At 38.3% G+C, this 23,050-nt stretch overlaps 1 protein-coding gene across 1 annotated transcript; it reads left to right on the top strand.

Annotated features, from left to right (window-relative positions):
- Positions 1-8,136: 8,136 nt before the first annotated feature.
- On the top strand, positions 8,137-17,718 carry ANKS4B (ankyrin repeat and sterile alpha motif domain containing 4B; the record flags this gene model as incomplete). The annotated part of the gene is made up of 2 exons (XM_080702293.1): positions 8,137-8,300; positions 16,632-17,718. The coding sequence occupies 2 exons, from the start codon at positions 8,137-8,139 to the stop codon at positions 17,716-17,718; spliced, it is 1,251 nt and encodes a 416-aa protein (XP_080558419.1).
- Between the last annotated feature and the right edge of the window lie 5,332 nt (positions 17,719-23,050).

Here is a 23,050-nt window from a genome sequence, read left to right as displayed (position 1 = left end):
TATGGGCAGAAGAAATAGCCTTACTGACAGTTTACCTGGCTTCTGCAATTGTGTAAGTTGAATCCCTGTAATAACTCCCCTTGTTCTATATCACTCAGAATGGTTCTGCTTCTCTGATAAAACCTAACCGATGCAGAATAGGTTGCTACCACTTCTATCACAGGTGAGGAACCTGGAATCCAGAGAGGTACAAATGCTCTAGGTCTTACAGTTACTTCTTTTCAGTCCTGGGAATTTAATCCAGGTCTCCTCTCTGCCCCCAACCCCATTTAAAGAAGTTGATTCTAACATTTGTAAAATTTTTTAAACATCATTTCCACAAAGCATTTCTTCCTCCTAGTCAAGTAACAGCTGAGTCCTGATAAATCTCATTTTTTTTTTTTGGTGGTACTGGGGTTCCTGGAAGCCCTTCTACCTCCGGGCTACACTCCCAGACCTCTTTTTACATTTTATATTTGGAAACAGGGTCTCCTAAACCAGCGCGCGCGGCTGGCTTCGAACCTGCGCGATCCTCCTGTCTCTGCCTCCCAAGCGCGGGGATTACAAGCGTGCGCCACCACGCCCGGCCTGATAAATCTCATTTTACCATAGCTCTATAATCTGTCCTTTCCTCTTTGGGTCCCTCTGCACGTTTTGTAAGGCACACCTATATTGTTCTCACTGCACACAGAGTACTTGAAAAGAGTAGGTGGTTCTTATAAACCATGTGAGTCGATGAATCTCTATAGGAAGAAAGGAAGAAAATTTTTTTTTTTTTTTTGGTGGTACTGGGGTTCCTGGAAGCCCTTCTACCTCTGGGCTACACTCCCAGACCTATTTTTATATTTTTATTTAGAAACAGGGTCTCCTAAGCCAGCGCGCGTGGCTGGCTTCCAACCTGCGCGATCCTCCTGTCTCCGCCTCCCAAGCGCGGGGATTACAAGCGTGCGCCACCACGCCCGGCAGGAAGAAAATTTTAAGGCCTGTTGTCTGCAGGTCTTGTGCTGGGCACTGATGCATAAATAACCAAAGTAGGATTAAGTAGTCACTGAAGGCTCCTTGAGGTGAATTGACCCCATCATTATGGGCTGAATGTGTCTTTCCCCAAACCTCCCCACCAAAGTTCGTGTTGTAGTTGTAATCTCCAGTACCTGAAGATGTAAGTATATTTAGAGATCGTCTTTGCAGATATAATTTAATTACATTAAATCAAGGCCATTAAGGTGGCCCCTAATCCAATATGACTGGTGCCCTTATAAGACCAGGAAATGTGGACCCACACACATACAATGTGAAGACATAAGGAGAAGTGGGCATCTATAAGCAGAGGAAAGAGGCATCGACAGATCCCTCTCTTATGGGTATCAGAAGGAACGGACCTGCCGACATCTTGATCTCAGACTTCCAGCCTACAAAACCGTGAGAAAATTAATTCCTGTTGTTTAAACAGCCCAGTCTGTGGTGCTTTGTTATAGAAGCCCTGGGAAACTAACCCCAAATTCTAGATAGAAATCCAACTCTATGTGACTACAAAATATATATTCTCTTTACTATACTAGAAAGGCTAGGGCAAAACAACTAAATTTAAGTTCACCTGTGTTACTGGTAAGAAAATTTCAGAGGAAAGAGAAGAAGGTTGTGGAGAATGAAGTAGTCACAGGTCTATAATTGGTTCAAAGGGAGGGGCTTTCTACATTTCTAAGTTAGTAATACTGCTACCATTTCCCACCCATCGAGTATTTACCACATAGCCTACATAATATTAAGTATTTCACAAATATAAATTCAGCAATTACTTGCAACAACTCTGTGAATAATAATTGGGAAATGATTCTCTTCATTTTACTGTAGTAAACAGAGGCTCAGAGAGAAGTGATCTGCCCAAGTTCATGGCCAGATCCAATTTCGAGCGTATCAATCAGACCTTGTGTTCTCAACCATGACTCTATCAACACAGTAGATGGCATTCACATTTGCCAATCTTCCCAGTCCAACTGTTAGCTTTGAGAGAGCTGAATGGTTTTGTGGTATTTGAAGATTTGCTAAAGGGTGCCCTAACACACCTCCCTTGTAATTCTGCCATCTTGAAAGAAACTGGCATCTAATACAGGTTTTTCAATGATCGTTGTTGCTGTAGTTTTTATAGAACTTGAGTTTTGAGTGAGGATTCAGATCATAGAGTTATACAGGGGGCCCATGGGTAGAAGAATTATGTTGGCTGAAATTTACAAGACACAGACCAATAATTAATTAGAAAGAAGAAAAGGCAAAAGAAAAAAGAGAAATTTTCCCAGCTGATTTTCAAAGCTGATTGAGTCCAGTGTAGAATTTAAATTCATAGCCCTTGCTTAGACTAGCCAGTATTCAAATTTTAAAGAATTTGTTTTTTGAAACCTTTATAAAACTCTCTACTGTTACAATGTATGCCATCTGGGATTTAGCATTTATAAAATGTGCAGTTAAGAGATGCCAAGAGATCCCTCATGCAAACCAGATGGTACAATAACAACTCTGTCTGTATTTTTTTTTTTGGCAGAAAAATAGCGCGCTGCATGGCCTGAAACTTATGTGAATAAATTAAGACCAATCAATACTTCAGGGACATGAAAATTTCAATAGTCAACTTACCTACCTAAATATTTTCATCAGCATTTTCCTCTGGAGAAGGAAAAAAAATGTGCAGACAATGGTTCCTTTGGTTGCTTTAGGTCTGTATTTTTAACATTTCAAAGGAAAACAGCACCAATGACCTTCAGTGTGGGAAAGAAAGTTTCTGCTTATTTTAAACATGATATATGTGTTTAAATCAGCAGCTCAGATGTCAAAATCTTTTTTGAATAGAAAATATCCACATCAAGTAGGTTAAACAATTTTATTACTGTGCTAAAGAGAAAAAAAACAGTTTGATATTTTCTGGCTAATACATTTGATGTGTCTTTACCTCGACAGATAGGTTCTCACAGACCCAAGTTGGAGACACATAGCAGAGAGTTAACAATCCCTTGTTTTGTCCTTGCCTGATTTCTGCAAGTTTTCCATGCAATAACAGGACTTTTGTAATCCCCTTTTAGATTTCCTTTACTTTCTGTTATTGTTATTTTCATTAAAATTCATAGTAAGATCCTCATTAGATGAAATAATCTTGTTAAAGCAATGTTCCGCTCAGATATTTTCCCTTATTATGTAAAAATGTGCTTCCCACCCTAAGTGAATTTCTTCTGTAATTAGACATGAATAGCTTTAAAGAACAAACACGGTCTACTTTGAAAAACAAAATTTTAGAGTGCAGAGGGCAATCTCATTACTAAAGATGTGTGTTTCTAGGCCACAGAAGCCATTGAATTTCTTTCCCAATTAGTAGTGAATAGTTTTCCAGAATGAGGGAGACATTTGGCTTGCAGTTTGCTAGTGCTGCTTTTTCTTGGGAGCAAATTGGAAGTATCAACTACTACTAATCTTTGTCTCTTCTTCTCCTCTCCCTTAGCAAAGGGACACACAAGACTTTGCCTTACAGATAGTCAGAATCCTAAGTAGACCAGCCACCTAGGATGGTTAGGGTGGCACCGTGGTAAATGTTTAATCTACTCAGCTGTCACATAGCTGCTATTGTATTGGGAGAAGCTGAAAAATGATAAATATAACAATGAGAAAATGAGTGTCACTGCTCTAAGGGGAGGAGAGGATGCAGAGGTGGGAGAATCTCACCAAGTGCTACCCAGGGGGCCTATTAACCCTGTGTTCTTTGGGTCCTTGGTAAAAGAAAGAAGAGATATTTGAGTAGAAAAGCCACTGGAAATGAAAGTGAAGTACCCCAAGCGCCAGATAATAGGTTGAATTTCTAGAGTTTTAGGAAAATAAAGGACAAAATAATACCTACCCCTAGGAACCTAAGTGGGAGCCAGAAGACACAGAATTCATGGGCAGGATGTTTGTTTGAGTTATACTAGTGTCAAGGCATGCAGAAAAAGCATGGGGGGAGGGTGCTATTTCTGAGGTCACCACCACACAGGTCTGATCCTCAAAGTCTCTGTGCCAAACGTGTGGGCAAATATTCTTTGACCTTTGAAGAGTCTAGCAGCATCTGTTGTAATAGGCTCAAGTACTTATTTCCATAAGACCAATATAGTCAAAACATAGTCAGACCCAACAATCTCTAGGACTCCTCACATGGAGTGAGTGTCTGCCTTATGTGGAAATCTATCTTAGTTCTTTTCATTAACTTTTGCCCTCACTATTTCTCACTACTTTTGTTTGGTTTGGGCTTTGGGGAATAAGAAAATACACCAATTACTGAGCTGTAGCTTGCTTGCTTGCTTGCTTGCTTGCTTGCTTGCTTGCTTGCTTGCTTTCTCTTTTCTTTCTCCCTCTCCTTTCTAAGCCACAATGCCACTACTTGATACACTTTGTAAAATAGCATACTTTATGTAGTTTATAAGGAATTTTATCTTGTTTCATTTTTCCTGTTGCAAAATTAGTTGATAATATTATGGTCATTATCAACATCCCCCAATTTCATCCACAAGAAAATAGAGCCTCAGATGGAGTTACTCATGCCAGATCTTACAGTCTTCTAGCTTGGGGTTTAACTCTCTCAGCCTCACCCTGAAGGGATGAGGTAGGGAGAATCTTCAATTTCAGAAGGATTTATGTCTACTTTTCCTTCCATCCTCACCCATTTACACCCAAGGAAGAGTCGATTCTTAAGGAAATACCAGAGGGTGCCAGGGTCTGATTCTCTTTCCTCAGCCTTCTGGGTAACTGGGATTATAGACATGTGTCACTGTACCCGGCTCAGATTGTTTTATTTCACAGGAAAGTTAAAGTCCAAGTCATAAGAACCTCTGAAGCCAAGAAACTCTTACCTACTCATCTTGGTCTTCCATGTCCAGCCCTCTTCCTCTCCTTTACAGTTTCTCTGTCTTATCCTTTACCTTCGTTCCTGTACCCATCATTCTCCTCCTAATTTTTACTTTCTGATAGCATAGTTCTTGGTTGATTGGCACATAGAATTGTACTACAAGTAGCTCATTTTTGAGAAGCCCTCTCTCTGATTTCATACAAATTTCTATGTTATACTATACTAATTAATGCAGTCACATCTAAATTCAAGGGGCTTGTACAAAACTAATGAATTGGGGAACAATCCGAGTATTCTCAATTATGTTTGAATGTGTCACTTTCCCTAGGATAAAAACAATTTTTTTAAAGTGGCTAAATAATGCTCTCCTTCAGCTGCTTCTACAGTTTTTTACTCTTGTTCACATAGAAACCAGAAAAAAGAACAAGCAGTGACCCTTGGAGCTAACTATTATTCGAAGGGAACTTAAGATAAAAGTTCTGTACTTTTTCAGAGCAGGCAAATAATTTATCTTGGAATAAAAACTTGGACAAAAAGAGATGAGAGGAATAAAGAGTTATTGACATTGCAATCTAGTGGACTATCTCCAAATATATCAGTGGTTTTGTAACAATATGGGAAAATATTTAGGACACATTAAGGACTATAAAATACATAATGTAAAATGGTATGGATTTGATAAAAATAGTATAAAAATGTACCATAAGTTGATGAGTTATATTGAGGATGATAAATTTCAATTTTCTTGCCATGTCTTCAGAGAACCCATATGCATGAAACCTACCATTCAGTATTTGTTGAGACCTTCATTGGTCCTATGTGGTGGTCAATTTTCATAAACATTTACTGTGTCCTTGAAAAAAACATGCAATTTTGTATTTGGTGCAGGGTTCTATATATGACTCTTAGATTAATTTTGTTGTGTTCATATGTTGTCTATATTTTAACTAATTTAATTTGATCTCTAACATTAAGGAGTAATATCAGAATCTCCTGTTATGATTGTTTGTTTTTTCTCTTTAAATTCTAGTTAATTTTTGTTTTCTTTATGTGGGTCAATGTTATTTTGTAAATTCAAGTTTAGGACTACACTTTCTAAATTAATTTTCCTCATGATGTATTATTTCTCTTTATCTCTAGAAATTTTTGGCTTAAACTATATTTGGTCTGGTATAAGTGTAGCTACACCAATTTTTTTTATTAGTATCTGCTGGGTATAACTTTTTCTTTTATTTGCTTTCAGTCTTTCTGAAATTTTATACTTTAGATGTGTCTATTACAGATAACACATGGCTGTCTTCTCATTGGTGAATTTGGTCCATTTAATTTTATGTTGATTACAGATAGATTTGAATTTTTTTGTGTTATATTATACTCTTTGTTCATACTGTTTTCTATACTTTCCCTCCTGTTCTTAAGTGAAAATTCAAGTTAATGATTTAAGATCTTTTTCCTTTTCTAATTAAAAACTTCAATTTCCTCTTAAGCTGTTTAAGCTGCATCCTATAAATTTTTGATATGTGGTGTTTTCACTTTCATTCTGTTCCTGGTGTGTGTGTGTGTGTGTGTGTGTGTGTGTGTGTGTGTGTGTGTTGCTGGGGATTAAACCCAGGAGTGCTCTACCACTGATATACACTTCCAGTCCTTAAAAATATTATTTTTAGAAAACTTGAGACAAGATCTCCCTCAGTTGCTCAAGCTGGCCTTCAATTTTCAATCCTCCTGCCTCAGCTTCCTGAGTAGCTGAGATTATAGGCTGATTTTTTGTTCCAAATATTTTGATAAAGGATGTATCTAGGATATATTAAGTATTCTCAAAATTCAATAGTTAAAAAAAGACAATCAAATGAAAAATGGGAAATGATTTGAATTGAAGACATAGAATGGTTAATACCCACATGAAAGGTGCACATTAGGGAACTCAAATTGAAGCCAAAATAATGCTGGTTCATACTTACTGGGAGAGCCGTACAAAAAGACAGACAATAAGGGCTAGCCAGGGTTTGGAGAAATTCTAACTTTCATACATTGTTGGTTATAGTGTGAACGATACGGCCACTTTGGAAAACAATTTGGCAACCTGTTTTTATTTATCAGTACATTTTACTTCTGACATAAATAGAACATAATTAACATAGCAGTTGTATATATTTATGAAATGCAGTGTAAAAGGTTAATATAGGTGTACAATGTATAATCAAATTAGGGTAATTGGCATATCTCTTGTCTCCTTAGATATTTATGATTCTTTGTGTAAAGAACATTCAAATCTTCTCTACTATTTTTAAAAATACAATTAATTGTTCTCAACAATAATACTATTGTGTGTGCTGTAGAACATTAGAAATTTGGCAGTTGTTTAGTAAATATAAATTACCACTTGACCTAGCAATTCATTTCTTGGTTTATACTCAGGAGATGTGAAAATAAATCTCCACATAGAGACTTGTACGTTAATGTTCACAAGAAATGGAAACAACTCAATGTTCATCAAACATTACATAGACAAAGAACAGTTGTTATTATGGAATATTCAGCAATGAAAAGGATGAAATTCAAAATATATTTTTTGAATAAAAGCTACACATTAAAGCAAATATATGATTTTATTTATATGAACTGTTCATTAATAAAAGGAAATTTATATATAGAGAAAATCGATTAGTGAGTTCTTAGGGTTGGGAATATAAATATAAATGGGTCCATTGGTTGCAAATGAGCATGAAGAAATTTTCTAGTGCAATTAGAATGTCCTAAAATTGGATTAGGGTAATGGTTGCATAACTCTGTAAATCTCCTAAAATCATTGAATCATACACTTCAAATGTGTAAATTCCAAGGTGTATAAATTACCTCAATAAAGTTATAAAATCATATCTCCAGTGAACCGGACTAGTGCGTTTTTTTTTAATTATCTTTTACATTCTGTTCCTAGATGACCAGATTATATTCAAGACTTGTTAATGTACATAGCAACAAATGTGCCTCAGAACTTTCAAGATGAACACAGCAGGCTTCAATATTCAGTGTCATGGTCTTTCCAGAATGAAAAGGTCCAAGTTCAGTCCAAGTAATCTTTCTGGCTACCTTCCAAGGAGAGAGGCTGGAATGAGCTTTGCCCTGGTGGGACTTTCCTTGTCACTGATTAACCAACTTATAGGAAGCCTTCTCTGCTAACATTCTGTTCTACGTGGAGAGAGAGAGGAGAGAGAGAGAGGGAGAGGGAGAGGGAGAGGGAGAGGGAGAGGGAGAGGGAGAGGGAGAGGGAGAACCAGAACACAAACTGGTGAGCAGAAAAAATGTCTACTCGCTACCACCAAGCTGCTAGTGATAGCTACCTGGAACTTCTGAAAGAGGCCACCAGGCGAGATTTGAATCTTTCTGATGACGATGGCATGACTCCCACTCTCCTGGCAGCCTACCACGGGAACTTGGAAGCCCTGGAAACCATCTGCAGCAGAGGGTAAGTTCAACTTGATGGTTTCTGTTGAGGTCAGAGTTTACAGTAGGATTTCACAGGCAGCAGCAAGAGGTAGAGAAGTCAGGTACTTTGCCCTTTTCTTAGACTCTCTTTACAACTGACTTTTTAGAGAAAAATGTGCTAGAGATGATCTCTTTCACACTGAGGCCTGGCACCAGGGGAGTGGTTCAGCCTTTAGCCACATGCAGAGGGGAGACCCTGAACTCTGAGGCATTGTTATCTGCTTTGGGGAAGGTTAAATTAGAATATTTTCCATGAATATTGTGTGTGTGTGTGTGTGTGTGTGTTACTGAGAATTGGGCCCAAGGGCATCTACCTTTGAGCTACAACCCCAGTCCTATTTTACTTTTTAATTTTGAAATAGGGTCTCACCAAGTTGCTAAGGGCTTCACTAAAATTGCTGGGGCTCTCCTTGAACCTACAATCCTCCTATCTCAGCCTCCTAGGTGCTGAGATTCAAGGTGTATGCCACCAAACCCAGCTTCTATGAAGTGTAAATAGTGAACTTTTCAAAAGAGTCACCATTTTAAGTTATCAACCTGGGTTGGGGTAAATGAAGTATTTTACTTTCATCTATGCCATTAAAATCTCAGGCTCTTATTTAATCACAGTGCAAGTCCATGATTCTCGAATAGAATTGCTGGCTTTCTGAGCTATACAAGGGACCTTCAACCTGCTTCAACTCCATTTCCCTTATACCCAGCCATAGCATACTCCTACCCTTACTCCTACCCTCTACATTTCAACACAGTTGATAGCTATCTCTTTTCTTCTGCTGGCTCTGTTATCAGAGGGGTTAGTGACCCAAGAAGGGCAAAGAAAGAAAAAAATAATAAATAAGGAAGCCAAATGACTTTAATACATATTTAGTATTTAGTATCTGTTATATGCCACCTTTTTTTTTTTTTTTTTTTTTGCTAGTCAGTGGGGACACAGATCAACAAGAGAGACGATTTTTGTGATGGAGATCAGATTTGAGAGGGGAAGATAAACTGTGATATGTGTTACCAAGGGAAAATAGAGGACACTAAAATAAATAGTATAGGTGTCAATCCCAGTGTCAGGGGGAAGGGAGGCTGTTCCTAAGATGAAAGGATTTAAGCTCAGATTAGAAAGAACCGAAGGAACTGACTAGGCAAAGACGGAAGGAATCATGTTTCCCCTAAGACAGGGCACTGTGCATTCTAGGAGCTGAAGGAGTTGAGTGTGGCTGGACATGGCTTGAATAGGGACGTGACAAGTGTTGAGAGATAAGGCCAGATCATGGAGCCTTGAAAACTGTTAAGGAGTTGAACTTTATCTTGAGGGTCAGAAAAGACATGTCAGTGTTTATGTGGGGAATTGTCAGGTAAGCCCATGATTACAAATACTGCTCTGGCAGTTGTATAGTGCCCAGAATGTTCAGGGACTCTTTTTAAGAGTCAAGATGAATTGGACTAGGGTAGTGACAGTGGGGAATAGGTAACATGGATAGAGCTGAGTGGCAGTTTGGGTGTAAGATGGATAGTGATTGGCTGGGTGTGGTGGTACATGCCTGTAATACCAGCATTTGGGAAGCAGAGACAGAAGGATCGCAGGTTCAAGGCCAGTCTCAGAAACTTAGAGAGATCCAGTTTCAAAATAAAAAAATGAACAAGGGCTGGGGAGTAACTCAGAGGTTGAATGCCACTGGGTTCAGCGCCCTGTCTCTCGTCTCTGTATCTCTCTGTCTGTCTCTGTCTCTGACACACACACACACACACACACACACACACACACACACACACGATAATGATTAGATTAACACTTCCTCCTCCCAGGCATACCCTGCCCCCACCAGCCAGCCTTCTTCACATTGTAATGTGGTGCCATTTCACCCCTGGGTTTAGGCTCTCTAAACTTTCTTCATCTACTGAAAGAATATATGTCTTTTTTTCACACTGTGCAAAATATCTCTTACTCCAAAGCTAGTAAGTGAGTTTGTCCTTCTGAAAAAGGGTTTGGAATTCTTCTCAGTCAGCAGGGAGCCCTTGCTCCATTTGAGGGCCACTGTAAATGGCAATGCTTCTCTCCATTATAAGCCTGAAATGTTTTCTCGCAATAATTGTTTGGGTGGTCTTTAATTACCAAAGTAACATAAGTAACCTGGAAACTCAAACCATACATATGCGCAAATACAAAAATAATCCTATAATGCCATGCTATTAACATTTATATATTCTCTCTTGATATAGTCTCTGTATAAATATGTATATATATATACATATTGTGTTTAAATATGCATGCATATGTATATATTTCATGTCAATATTTTCCATAATTTAATTTTCAGGGACTTCTTAGTATTCTAGTAAACAAGTTTATTTCTTATGCAATTATTCTCTTGGACAAATAACTTATTTTTACTAGTTTGAACAGCGCTGTAATGATTATCTTTATACATAAATTTACTCATACTTTCTTGAGAATAAATCCTTCAAAGTGAACTTTCTGGATTCACTAACTGGCTTGCATGTTAGCTCATGTGTACTGTTATACCCGAATACCTCAGACTGGATAATTTATTAAGACTAATTTATTCCTCGCTGTTCTAGCAGTCCAAAACCAAGATGCTAGTAGGTTCAGTGTCTGATAAGAGTCCCACCTCTACTTCCAAGGTGGTGCCTTGTTACCATATACTCTGGTGTGAAAAACAGTGTGTCCTCACAGGGTGGAAGGAGAAGAAAGAGTTAAAAGAGGCAAATACCTTCCATAGAGCCCCTTGGAAGGACACCCAATTCCATTCTAAGATTCTCCTCCTAAAGGCCAGAGCTCTTAGACTGGAAATTAAGTTTCAACATGAATCTGAGAGGACATAAACCTTCAGACCATAGCAGCATGTGTGCAATTTGTGGGTTTGTGGACAAGTCATCTTTCAGAAAGAGAGTGGTCATTTTATCAATATGATAGAGCCAAAATGATGTATCAGTGTAGCTTTCATGCTTTTTAGCTACTGATGAGATTGATAATTATTTTTATGTTTAGTGGCCATTCTATTTCCACTTTTGTGTGTTTATAACCTTGGCCCACTTTTCTGGGAGAAGAGGAGGTTCTTGGTACTGGGAATTGAGCCCAGACGCCTTATACCTCTGAGCTCTAGCTCTAGCCCTATTTTATTTTTATTTGGAAACAGGGTCTTGATAAGTTGCTGAGAGCTTCACTAAGTTGATGAGGCTGGAGTTGAACCTGAGATCCCCTTGTCCCAGCTTCCCAAGTACTGGGAATTCAGACAGGTACCACCATGCCTGGCTTTGTTCCACTTTTTCATTGGGGTTTTCAACATTTCTCACTTATATATTATAAAATATATTATAAAAATGCTTTTAATTATAAAAATGCTTTTTAAGGTTAACAATATCAACACTTGGTCATACACATTACAAATCTCTTCCCAGTTTATAGTTCATATTTTTGACCAGTACTTTAAATATAAATATAAGTATGTGTATATGTATATATAATTTAAGTATATAAGCTTAACTATATTTCATCTATAGCAAACTTTTCTATATAATTCTTCTAATTTAGAGGTAATTCATGTCTAAATATTGACTGAATTTTTCTTTAGTTTCATTTTTATCTTCAAGACTTCATTTATATATAATTTGACTTCAGATCCAAAGTTATGATCTCACCATACATTACACATATTTTTAATCATTTTTCCCAACACAATCTGTTACATGGTCCATTCTTTTCTCCACTAATCTGACAGAGTAACATAGTTTCTAACAAATCCAGCCCATTTATTGATATTTATTAAACACTGGATATGGGCACAAAAATTCTTCTAACTCTGTATTTTTTAGTCCTTCCTTCTCAATTCTTGCCAATTGTTTTACATCCCAGATTTTTTTTTTTTATCCTTAACCCCAAAGCACTTCAGATCTCTGGGTTAAGTTGATGTGGTATAGTTTTAATGCTTCCTCCAAAAGTTTATTTCCTCATAGTCCTACTAGAATCAAGTATTAATATTCTTTTTAATCATTGCCTGTCTGATAGACAAGAAGGTAGTGCATTGGTTTTGTTTGCATTTGTTTAATTATTAGTGAATTCAAATAATTCCTTTTCATGTAGCTAAACATTTTTAAAAGAATGGTTGCTTTCTGAGAACAACTTCACAAACATTCAAGTCAACTTCAGAAGGAGACGCTGGAATGGAACAGATGCTTAGAGTAATTTAATTTAAGCAAATTGCCTATTTAGTAACAATAATACCAACTCAGTTTTAAAAGTTTTTTTCCCCCCAAAATGCATTCTTCTAACCAAATTTCAAAGTCAAACTATGGATTATTTAAAAAGGCTTTCAGTTAGTTTTACTTTTGGGGAAAAACCAGTAGGAAAAAACAAATCATCACTAGACTAAATTTAGCTCAAGGAAACCATGGAGTATCAACGTTAAACTTAGATCATCAAACAATGGGGCAAGTTTGTGAGTGCCCAGGTAGGTATATATAAGGGTTCTATCAAAAAATGTGAAAGATGACAAGAAAGATACCACGAAGCATGCCTGTAGAAAATAATTTTATATAACCTTCCTATCAATTTGTTAAGTTGTTTTTAAATAGGATTTTTAATTTTTTTAATTTTATTTTTTTGTGATACCGGAGAGCATTCTACCCAGGGGCATTCTACCTCTGAGCTACACCCTCGGCCCTATTTTTTATTCTTTATTTTAAAACAGGGTCTCATTGAGTTGCAAAGAGCCTCATTAAGTAGTAGCTGAGGCTGGCCTCGAACTGCAATCCTCTTGTCTCAGCCTCCTAAATGCTGAGATTACAAGTATGTACCACCACACCCAGCTTAAAGAGAATTTTTGCAAATAGAGTAGCTTAAGTGCACTAAGGAAAATTCATGAATCATCTTACAATTTCTTCTATAAATGTGGAATCTTGCGTTTGAAATTTCCTCTAAGGAAGACCCACCTCTGTGGTCATCTTTCTTCTTATGCTTTCTCTTGTCTTAAAACCATCATTTAAGATACATTGAGATGGGAAAATTTCACTATGCTATGGCCTTAAACATACTGATTTAACTCGGAGGTCTTAATACTCTGTCACTCCCTCCCTATCCCCCCCGCCCACACAGCTCAGTCCTCAAAATAATTTCTTTTTTATCTGATCCAATCCAAAGATAATTCCAGGAAAATGTAATCAGTATGTTTTTGTTTATGTCTATAGTCATGTTTTGGATGTTTTACAATCCCTCTTTGTTGTCTTGGGTACTTTAAGGAGTCCTTTGAATATGGTGTTTGGTTAAAATAAATAAAAAGTGAAACCATGTGTTTGGGGGGAAGGCGCTTTGCTCCCCTAAGATGCACAGTAACTGTGCCAACATTGGAAAGGGGTCTCCTTTGATCCAAGGCAATTAAATCAGGCCAACTGACCACAGCCTTCTGGAAAGAGGCTGCCCAACAAAAAGGTTATTTTATTTTTCTTTCCTTAGATTCAGTTTCATATTCCTCTCTTCCTTTCCCCATTCCTTTTCTTTATCCTCAACTCTATGCGTTCTGGTCACACTGATGTATATTCTGGGTTTCCAAGATATGTCATGTAACACCACCCATCTGTGCATCTGCTCATGCTGTTCTCTGTACAGGAGGAGGTCACCAGCTTATGTGCTAGAGATAGTCCACAAATGTGTTTTGTTTGGACATCACTATATTTTCTTTTTAAAACTGAGTCAACATTTCAAAATGAAACTTCCATGAAATTCTAAATTTCTGGCTTCATTTTTAAAATGGAACCTCTGGCAATGTTGTTTCTTTCTTTCTTTCTTTTTCTTTCTTTTTTTTTTTTTTTTTTTTTTTGGTGGTACTGGGGTTCCTGGAAGTTCTTCTACCTCCAGGCTACACTCCTCAACCTATTTTTTATATTTTTATTTGGAAACAGGGTCTCTTAAGCCAGCAAGGCTGGCTTTGAACCTACGCAATCCTCCTGTCTCTGCTTCCCAAGTGTGGGGATTGCAAGCGTGCACCACCACGCCTGGCTGGCCATGTTGTTTCTGATTTTATTTAAGGTAGCATCAGCCATGGCTGAGCTATCGCTGGTCTTTACTGAAGGAGTATATTCTTAACCAGAAAGAACCAGAATGTTCCATTCAATCATTTACATTATCTGCTTGGGTTCTTTGAGTTGGGTCTGAGATTTCTGCTAGGAGATACAGATGATAACAAGGAGAGAAAGTAGAATTTACCTTCTTGATCAAGAGAGACAGAGCATAAATATTTGACAAGTATGACTATCAGCACTATCAGCACTTAAAAACCACAAGAGATGCAGTGCTGCTAGAAATTTACTAGAGGGATATGAGAAAAAATAAATATGTAAAATTAAGGATTATGAGCTTAGTGATAAGGGTAGTCATAAATAACTGTTTATTGAATATCCATTGTTTATCAAACACTTTTTTGTGCTCTCTCTAGAGTGTTTAACTCACATAATTATATGGGTCAGTCGTAGTATTCTCAACCTACAGATGAGGAAACCAAGTCCTAGAAAAGTTAGTCTAGAGAACTTGCGGTTGGTAAAAAGAAGTATGTTACTATAGACTGCATTGTGTTAGAGATCATTATACTTAGAGACAGGAGTGATTCAGAGTATACTGCTTGTTACCCTTGGGTAAATCAGCTAAGCTCTCTGAATCCTCTTTTACTTCAGTGGTAATGATTCTTGCCTTCCTTCAATAAGAGGAGGTACTTATGGTTGTTGATGGAGGGCAGTGAGTGTAAAAAGCATGCAACAGCCACAGGGAGGAGGCCCAAGTCTGATTCATCAAAATACAGGACACTGGTGAGGCTACATTATCTTCTAACCCACAGTGAACCTATGAATCACCTGAAGATACTGTTTAACTGTAGATTCTCATTCAAGAATATTGGGCTGGGATCCAAAATTCTGTATTTCTAACAAAATCACAGATACAGCTGCTGCTGCCTGCAGTGTTCTGGGGACCAAGCGTAGAGTGTCAAGTAGCTACTTCATGTAGATGGGCTACAGTGCGTGATCGAGACAGCTGCAGGCTGTAGAGCTTCTCCTCTGTTTCTGCTTTCCACTCACAAGAAATATTGAGGACTTCCCAGACTCACTCCTCTGTCCTTCCATGGGGCCTGTGCTTATATCTCAACGCCTCACAGGACAAGGGAGCTGGCAGTCTGGCAAAGGATTCTAGTGGGCACTCACTCCACAAATCTTTATTGAGAAACTACGATGTCTCTTTTTCTATGCCAGGCATTAGGTCGGTGGCCTCAATTCCATTATAGTCATAGATATCCTAATTCCATCACATATATCATATTCCACTATATCCCATCATAGGATGGAATACCCTAATTCCACCTCTTGTGGAACTATACACTCATATGATACTGGAGATGTTCTAACCTTTATATGAAAAGTGGTTGTAGTAGACACTGTTTATTACCTCTCAACTCCCCCTCCTCTTTCTCAGGGACCGGTTTTGTTCAGTTGTTTATTTTCTCACATGTGACTCTAGAGAGAGGTACAGTATCATGCTGGAATCATTTCTTACCCACTCTTGAGAGGTTGCTGATAAATGTTCAGGGAGTTTGAACATCATTTAAACAGCAATTATTAAATAATATAAACTTATATTTTAGTGAATTATATTCAATTATTAATCAGGATCTATCACTTTCCAATTATTTTACTATTATCTGTGCTCTTAAGATTTCACAGATCCATTATATCTATATGGTGCAACTAATTTTAGCAGTATGCTATTGTGCATTTCTTCTAAACTTTGTGTCATTAATTTTATGTTAGTACCCTGAAGTTTGCCACTGTGAATATTTTCACCACAAAAATTGTCACATGCTATAAATCAGGGCTTTGATTTTTTCCCCCCAAATAAGCCAGTTGTTAAACATTTACCAGTATACCATTGGATAATTCTATTCTAAGCTTCAGGGAAGAAATTCTAACTGATCTAAATAAAATATGGCACTATATTTCCCTTCCCTTAGGCATGTAAATTAATTCTGGCCAATGCAATATGCAAGTTGCCCTGCTAGGGATTTCCTTGGAAAGCCTTTCTTGTTCTTAAAAGGAGACAGAGTAGAGACAGGCTCTTTCTGTTTCTGACCATCTGGTATCTAGCTGTGACATGCCTAGACTTAGAGAAGCTATTGTCTATCAACATCAACACAGAACAAACTTGTTTGCACTAACATGTATTTTGTTCATTGTCTTTACTTTTATTTCTACATTTTAGACTTTATGTTCAGAGAAACGAAAAGTCTGACATGACATGACTCTTTCATAATTTCTCTTCTAGAGGAGACCCTGATAAATGTGACATCTGGGGAAATACTCCTCTTCATTATGCAGCCTCCAATGGCCATGCCCACTGCGTCTCATTCCTGATCAACTTTGGTGCCAACATCTTTGCCCTGGATAATGATTTACAGTCTCCGCTGGATGCTGCTGCTGGCAGGGAGCAGAATGAATGTGTTGCTCTCCTGGATAAGGCTGCCACTGTCCAGAACACCACAAATCCCAAGAAGGTCACCAGGCTGAAAGAGCAGGCTCAGAAGAATGCCAGGAGACAGATCAAAGAGTATGAAAGGCTTCAGGAGAAGCACCAAAATAAGATGGCCCGCACTTACAACAAAGAGGAATCTGGGACTCTTTCTTCTTACAAGGGCACCTTCTCCACATCATCCTTCTCAAGTGCTTCTGCTTCTGGCACATTCGGATCACTGTCTAAAGGTATTAAAGACACCTTCAAGTTAAAGTTCAAGAAGAACAAAGATACAGCAGAGCAGGTAGGGAAGGAAGGCAGAAGTGGGCAGAGGAATGTGATGGAAATGTTCAGAGAGGAGGAAGAAGACTCATTATCAGGAGACTTTCAAAAGAAGCTCCAGTTCTCAGAAGAGGAGGAGGAGGATGTCCACCATGAATCCATTCTCAATCGTCCGGGCCTTGGAAATATTGTTTTTCAAAAGAACAGAGTATTGAGCCCTGAAAAAATGTTAGACAGCAAGAGGGAGTTGGAACTTAAAATGCCCAGTGAATTGCTCCAAAGACAAGTGGAAGAAGCTGATGAAGCCAAGGCTGATGAAGAGGGAGAGGCAAATGGCCTTGTCAGTGATATGCCTTGGGATGAGGATGATGTGGATTGGGAGGAAGATGTGGTTGATGCAACTCCCCTGGAAGTGTTCTTACTCTCTCATCACCTGGAAGAATTCCTTCCCATCTTTGTGAGAGAGCAGATGGATCTAGAAGCTCTATTGCTTTGCTCTGATGAGGACCTGCAGAACATACAAATGCAGCTGGGTCCCAGGAAGAAAGTTCTTAATGCCATAAACAGAAGGAAGCAGGTGCTACAAAATCCTGGGCATCTGGTTGATACCAGCCTCTGATGGAGAGTGTTGGGTCGGCAGGGTGAGCCTGCAACCTGGGGGAAATGCTGTGGCCCACTGGAAGCACTCCACATATCTGCTCTCTATCCAATGCCAGACCACTGGGAATGGTCTCTAGGGTTTTGGAGATGCCTACCTCGGAAAGAGGCTTAGACTCTACTCAGAAATACTCTACACCTATCAAAAAAACTGTCAGTGGAAAATTCAAAGAGACCTTGGAATAACAAGAACAACAACATACTGCTCTTCGATTATGATTTTGTTACCTTGAATAGAGAAGGGGGCAAATAGATAATGAAAAAAAAAAAGAAATTTTCTTTGCTTTTCTAACTCTGGACTATTTCTCATCACACTAGTCTGCTGCTTACATTCTAATCTGCATAGCCTGGAGATTCTGACTTTGGTTTTATCTTTAGCTGTATGATTTTGCTGGTTGGTGGAGCCAAAAGTTCCTCATTGCTTGATGATTTATGTCCAACTTAAAATGCATCTAACCTTTAAACCAATGTTTACAAGTTATAGAAATGGGTTTAAAAATATTCCTGCTTCAGAACAGGGAAAGCATGACAGGTAGGCAGAGTAAAGAAAGAGACTAGGGTATCTGTTGTGGACTGAAGTGTGTCCCCCACCCTTAAAATTCATGTGAGTGTTCTTATCCCCAAAATGACTCCTTTTGGAGATAAGGTATTTAAAGAGGTGATTATAGTTAAATGAAGTCATACAGATGGGGTCCTAATACTCATGTTCTTATAAGAGGAAGAGATACCTCCTGAGAAGGTGAAGGAGAGAAAGGCTATGCAAAAGAATTAGGCCTACTTGATGATTTTGGGGGAGGGTACTAGGAATTTAATCCAGGAGTGTTCTACCATTGGGCTATCCCCAACACTTATAATTTATTTAAGTTTTGAGACATGGTCTCTGTAAATTGCCCAATATGGCCTCAAACTGGAGATCTTCCTGACCCCAAGTAGTTGGGATTACAGGCATGTGCCGCCACACCTGATTTTTGATGATTTTTTTATTAGAGTTTGCTGTTTCCTGAAACCTAAAGAGAGACACAATCTAATTGTTTGTAGGAAAGACTTGATTGCAGAACTAAATTCTGTATTCTCGTGCTTATGATGTATGTATCTTTTATTTACTGTTGTCTGTCACCATTTGCTGCATTCTGAATATGTGTATATTACATGATATAAACTGGCAACATTGCTGCTGCCCTTTTTTGAAAGATAATCCCCAATCCCAATCGAAACTCTACTGAATAGCTAAGTGTCACTGGATTTTTATATTAATTCTGCCTATACAAGAGCATAGGAGATCTTTCCATCTTCTAAGATCTTTAATTTCTTTCTTTAGTGTTTTATAATTTTCATTGTAGAGGTTTTTTACCTCCTTGGTAGATTTATTACTAGGTATTTTGTTGTTTTTGAGGTTATTGTGAATGAAATTGTTTTCTGGATTTCTTTTTCAAGTGGTTTCATGGTTGGCATATAGAAAAGCTACTGATTTTTTTAGGTTGATTTTGTATCCCACTATTTTGATGAATTTGTTAATCACCTGTAGAAGTTTTTCAGGGGAAGCTTTTTGGAGTCTTCTAAATATAGTATCATGTCATATACCAATAAAGTTAATTTCAGTTCTTTTTCTATTTGAATTCCTTTGATATATCTTGCCTTATCACTCCGGCAAGAGTCTCAAATACTGTGTTCAACAAAAGTGGTGGTAGTGAACACCCTTGCCTTGTTCCTGATTTTAAAGGGGGTTCCAGACTTAGATTGTGTAGAATTTACCACTTATCATGAATACAATATAGAAACAATTGCTTGTTGGTGCATTGCAGTCATACATCCTAATGAAGGACAAGATGGTAGAAGTATACATCACTCTATTAGCCCTTACCCAATTCCCATAAAAAGTAAAAAGAGAAAAAAATTGCTTATCTTCCATATGCGTTCTAATTCCCATCTGTGTGGGTTACTTCAAGAAGCACCATGCAGGATCTAAAATGATACAGATTCTCAACTCTGGTGAATAACTGGCTCACTCATGCTTGAAGGATGGATACAAGAAGCTTGTCAGTCATTAAATAAATATTAGAGGATAATTATGTTTAAAATACTATGTTTTGTTGTTCTGGAGTAAACTTAAGTTGAACTTGTCTCAATAATGTTCATAAAAGCAGTTGGTATAAGAAGGCACTTGAAATGTTTGTTTTAGCCTGTTTGTTATGTGTTATTATTGTAGGTTCCTGGATCCCCGCTTTACATATTCCCCAGAATCTTCCTGATGAGACACTATGTCTACTTCCTGCCCCAACTTACATAATAAGAAAAAATCAGGTTGAGAGAAATGAGCCTATACATGTGACTCTCACTCCTTTAGGGGAGATATTTGTCACTAGACATTTTTATGAAGGTGCTTGACCTTTTATAATTTACAGAGTTAACAAGTGATTGGTTCTTCCAACTTCTCAACATTGAAGATTACAGCCTTCCCATTATGAAACATTAAGTCATAAAAAGGTTTATGCCATGTTATAAAAGGTTATAAATACCTGAAGAATTCTAGATATTTCAAATTAAACCCCAACAAAAGGAGCCTAAGAGATGATGATAGAGTATAGAAATACCTTTATCAGAGGCAAAGTGACAAAGCCAGATGAGTTTCAAATAGTCACTGAACTCAGACCTCCATCCATATGCTAGGTGTTCAGAATAGCTTATTTCAGTGATATTTGATCCCAGCCTGTACCCTGCTTTTTTTCCTCCTATGTAGGCCAGATATAAAAGTCAATAAGAAAGATAAGCAGCTAGGAGCATTTCCTTGAAGAGAAGAGTTTGAGAAGTTATAGTATGGTTAATGTGACTTCAGGCTATTGTGAAAATACAAGTTAGTTACATGCTGATAATTTCCACATTGAGTCACCAGCCCAGGATGTTGTTTTGGGCTCCAAATCCATAAGCCAAAATATTCTCTGACATCTCTCCTCAAATGTCTCACAGACACCTGAAACTCAGTGTTCCCAGAACTGAATTCATTTCCCCCTAATCAAGAGTTCTCAACCTGAGCAATTTTGCTGCCCCCCACCCCGGGGAATATCTGGCAATCTCTAGAGATATTTTTTATGATGATGATTTGGGTGCTATTAACATTGAGTGGGTAAAACAATGAACATTAAACATCTCACAATATATAGGATAGTTTTCTACCACTATGAATCATCTAGACCTAAATGTCAATAATGCTAGTGTTGAGACACCCAGCCCCAAATCTCCATTTTAAATAAATGAGATATTTAACATAACAGCTTTACTGTTACCTTCATCACTCAGCAGGTCACTAAATCCTTTCAACTCCTTAAATATATCTTGAACCTAAATCCTCTCCTATGTTTGTAAACAATAAGACATGTTTTCCATACTCTACCATCACTTACTTGGGTTGTTGAATGTATCCTTATTTCTAAATCATTCTCTACTATGCTGGTTGAGTCATCTTTCTAATGTGCAAACTTCCTCTTGTCACCTTCTGCCTCCCCATTGCTTTCTAGCCTCTCACCATCATACACAAAAGTCTCATGATGAAAGAACCCATTCTCTCCTGAAGCCCCTGGTCTCGTCTCTGACCCCTTTCCATCCTGTAATCATACCACCACCAGATTCCTTGTAGCTTCCGGAATAGGTCATGCCTCCCAAATGTCTGTCTTTGCCTGGAAAACGTTCCCTCCATCCATGGACTCCCACTGAGCGACTTACTCTTTTTCTCTACCGCTAGTCTTGTTGGGCACTCCAGCAGTACAAGCTGTTTTCTGTTTGCCCCTCTGAAACTTATATCTGCCATTTCCCAGCCTACTCTGTGTCTGCAGGTTGACCTCTGCAGACTGTATCAAAGGGCGCCTCTCCCCTCAATACTTCTGGTTGGGTTTGGCCAATGGGAGTGCTAACAAGAGATGGAAGGATGGAAAAGAAAGAGATTTTGAGACATTTTCTCTCAAAATCTTTTTTCCCCTTATATGCACTAGCTGCCTTCCTTCATTAAGCCCACAGCTTCTGTCTGGCAGTCCCATGCTACAGATCCAGTTCTTGCTGGGTTCTACTAACTGCTTTTCTAAGCTTAGCAGTGGCAGCAACCTCCTACTGTTGTTTGCCCTGGGTTGCTTATTTATCTTTTCTTTTCTTTCTTTCTTTCTCTTTTTTCTTTTCTTTTCTTTCTTTCTTCTTCTTCTTTTTTTTTTTTTTTTGGTGGCACTGGGGTTCCTGGAAACCCTTCTACCTCCAGGCTACACTCCCAGACCTATGTTTATACTTTTTGTTATTTGGAAACAGGGTCTCTTAGGTCAGAGCGACTGGCTTTGAACCTGCATGATCCTCCTGTCTTCGCCTCCCAAGCACGGGGATTACAAGCGTGTGCCACCATGCCCTGCTGGGTTGCTTATTTCTAAGTCATCTCTTCATTAAATTCTCTTTAGTCATACCTTTTAAGTATGGCACCTATTTCCTGCTGGGTTCCTGTTCCATATGTTTCTGTAATTACAAAGAATTATACTATAATCATCTTTTCACAGTTGTCTTCCCTTCTGGACTGTGTTTTTTGAAGGGTAAGGGATATTTGTTTATTATAGTAGGAGCTCTTGTTCAAGGAAAGAAGTGTATATTATCATCATCATATACCCTTCTCTACACATCCCATAGGGTTGTGATCATTAAGATCCCCATAAAGATTGCATAGTCACTTATGTCCAGAAACAGATCATGTGGATGTTTTTCTTTAGCCCAAATACCCCTGGTAAACAGGATAAACTTTTGGCTAACATACCTGGATTAAAGGCCCTGCAAGGAGACGTATAGATAGGAAAACAAGGCAAAATAACATACCTTGCTTTTCTGTTGACTTATCTGATAACCAGCATTGAGATGGAATGTGAATTAGATTTGGATGGACTCCTTAGCAGAAGAAGAGCAACATGGCTTTGCTAGTCATTCAGGGTCCTTGGAGGAGCATCTCTGAAACTCAGTTTTCTCATCTGTATGTTCAGGTTGGAGTAGATGATCCCTAATGGCCCTTTCATCATTGAAAATGTAGTGTATGGGTGTAGACTTAGCCTTCTGCATATCCAATCTCCCTTCTTCTGGTCATATAATATGGTCAAGTGGGTAGATTTCACACCTGACTTAAGGATGGGCATGTGACCCAGGCATGAATACCAAGAGCATCAGATCCCACTGGACAGTGCAGTGACAGGGATACAACTATAGCCTGGTCAAAAAGTGTATCCCCCATCTCACTGAGCTATAATATTAGGCTCAGGAATGAGCACATGACCTAGATGATC

The sequence above is a fragment of the Muscardinus avellanarius genome (genome assembly GCF_963383645.1).
Source record: "Muscardinus avellanarius genome assembly, chromosome: 10".
NCBI lineage: Eukaryota > Metazoa > Chordata > Mammalia > Rodentia > Gliridae > Muscardinus > Muscardinus avellanarius.
This window is presented reverse-complemented; position numbering and strand designations above follow the sequence as displayed.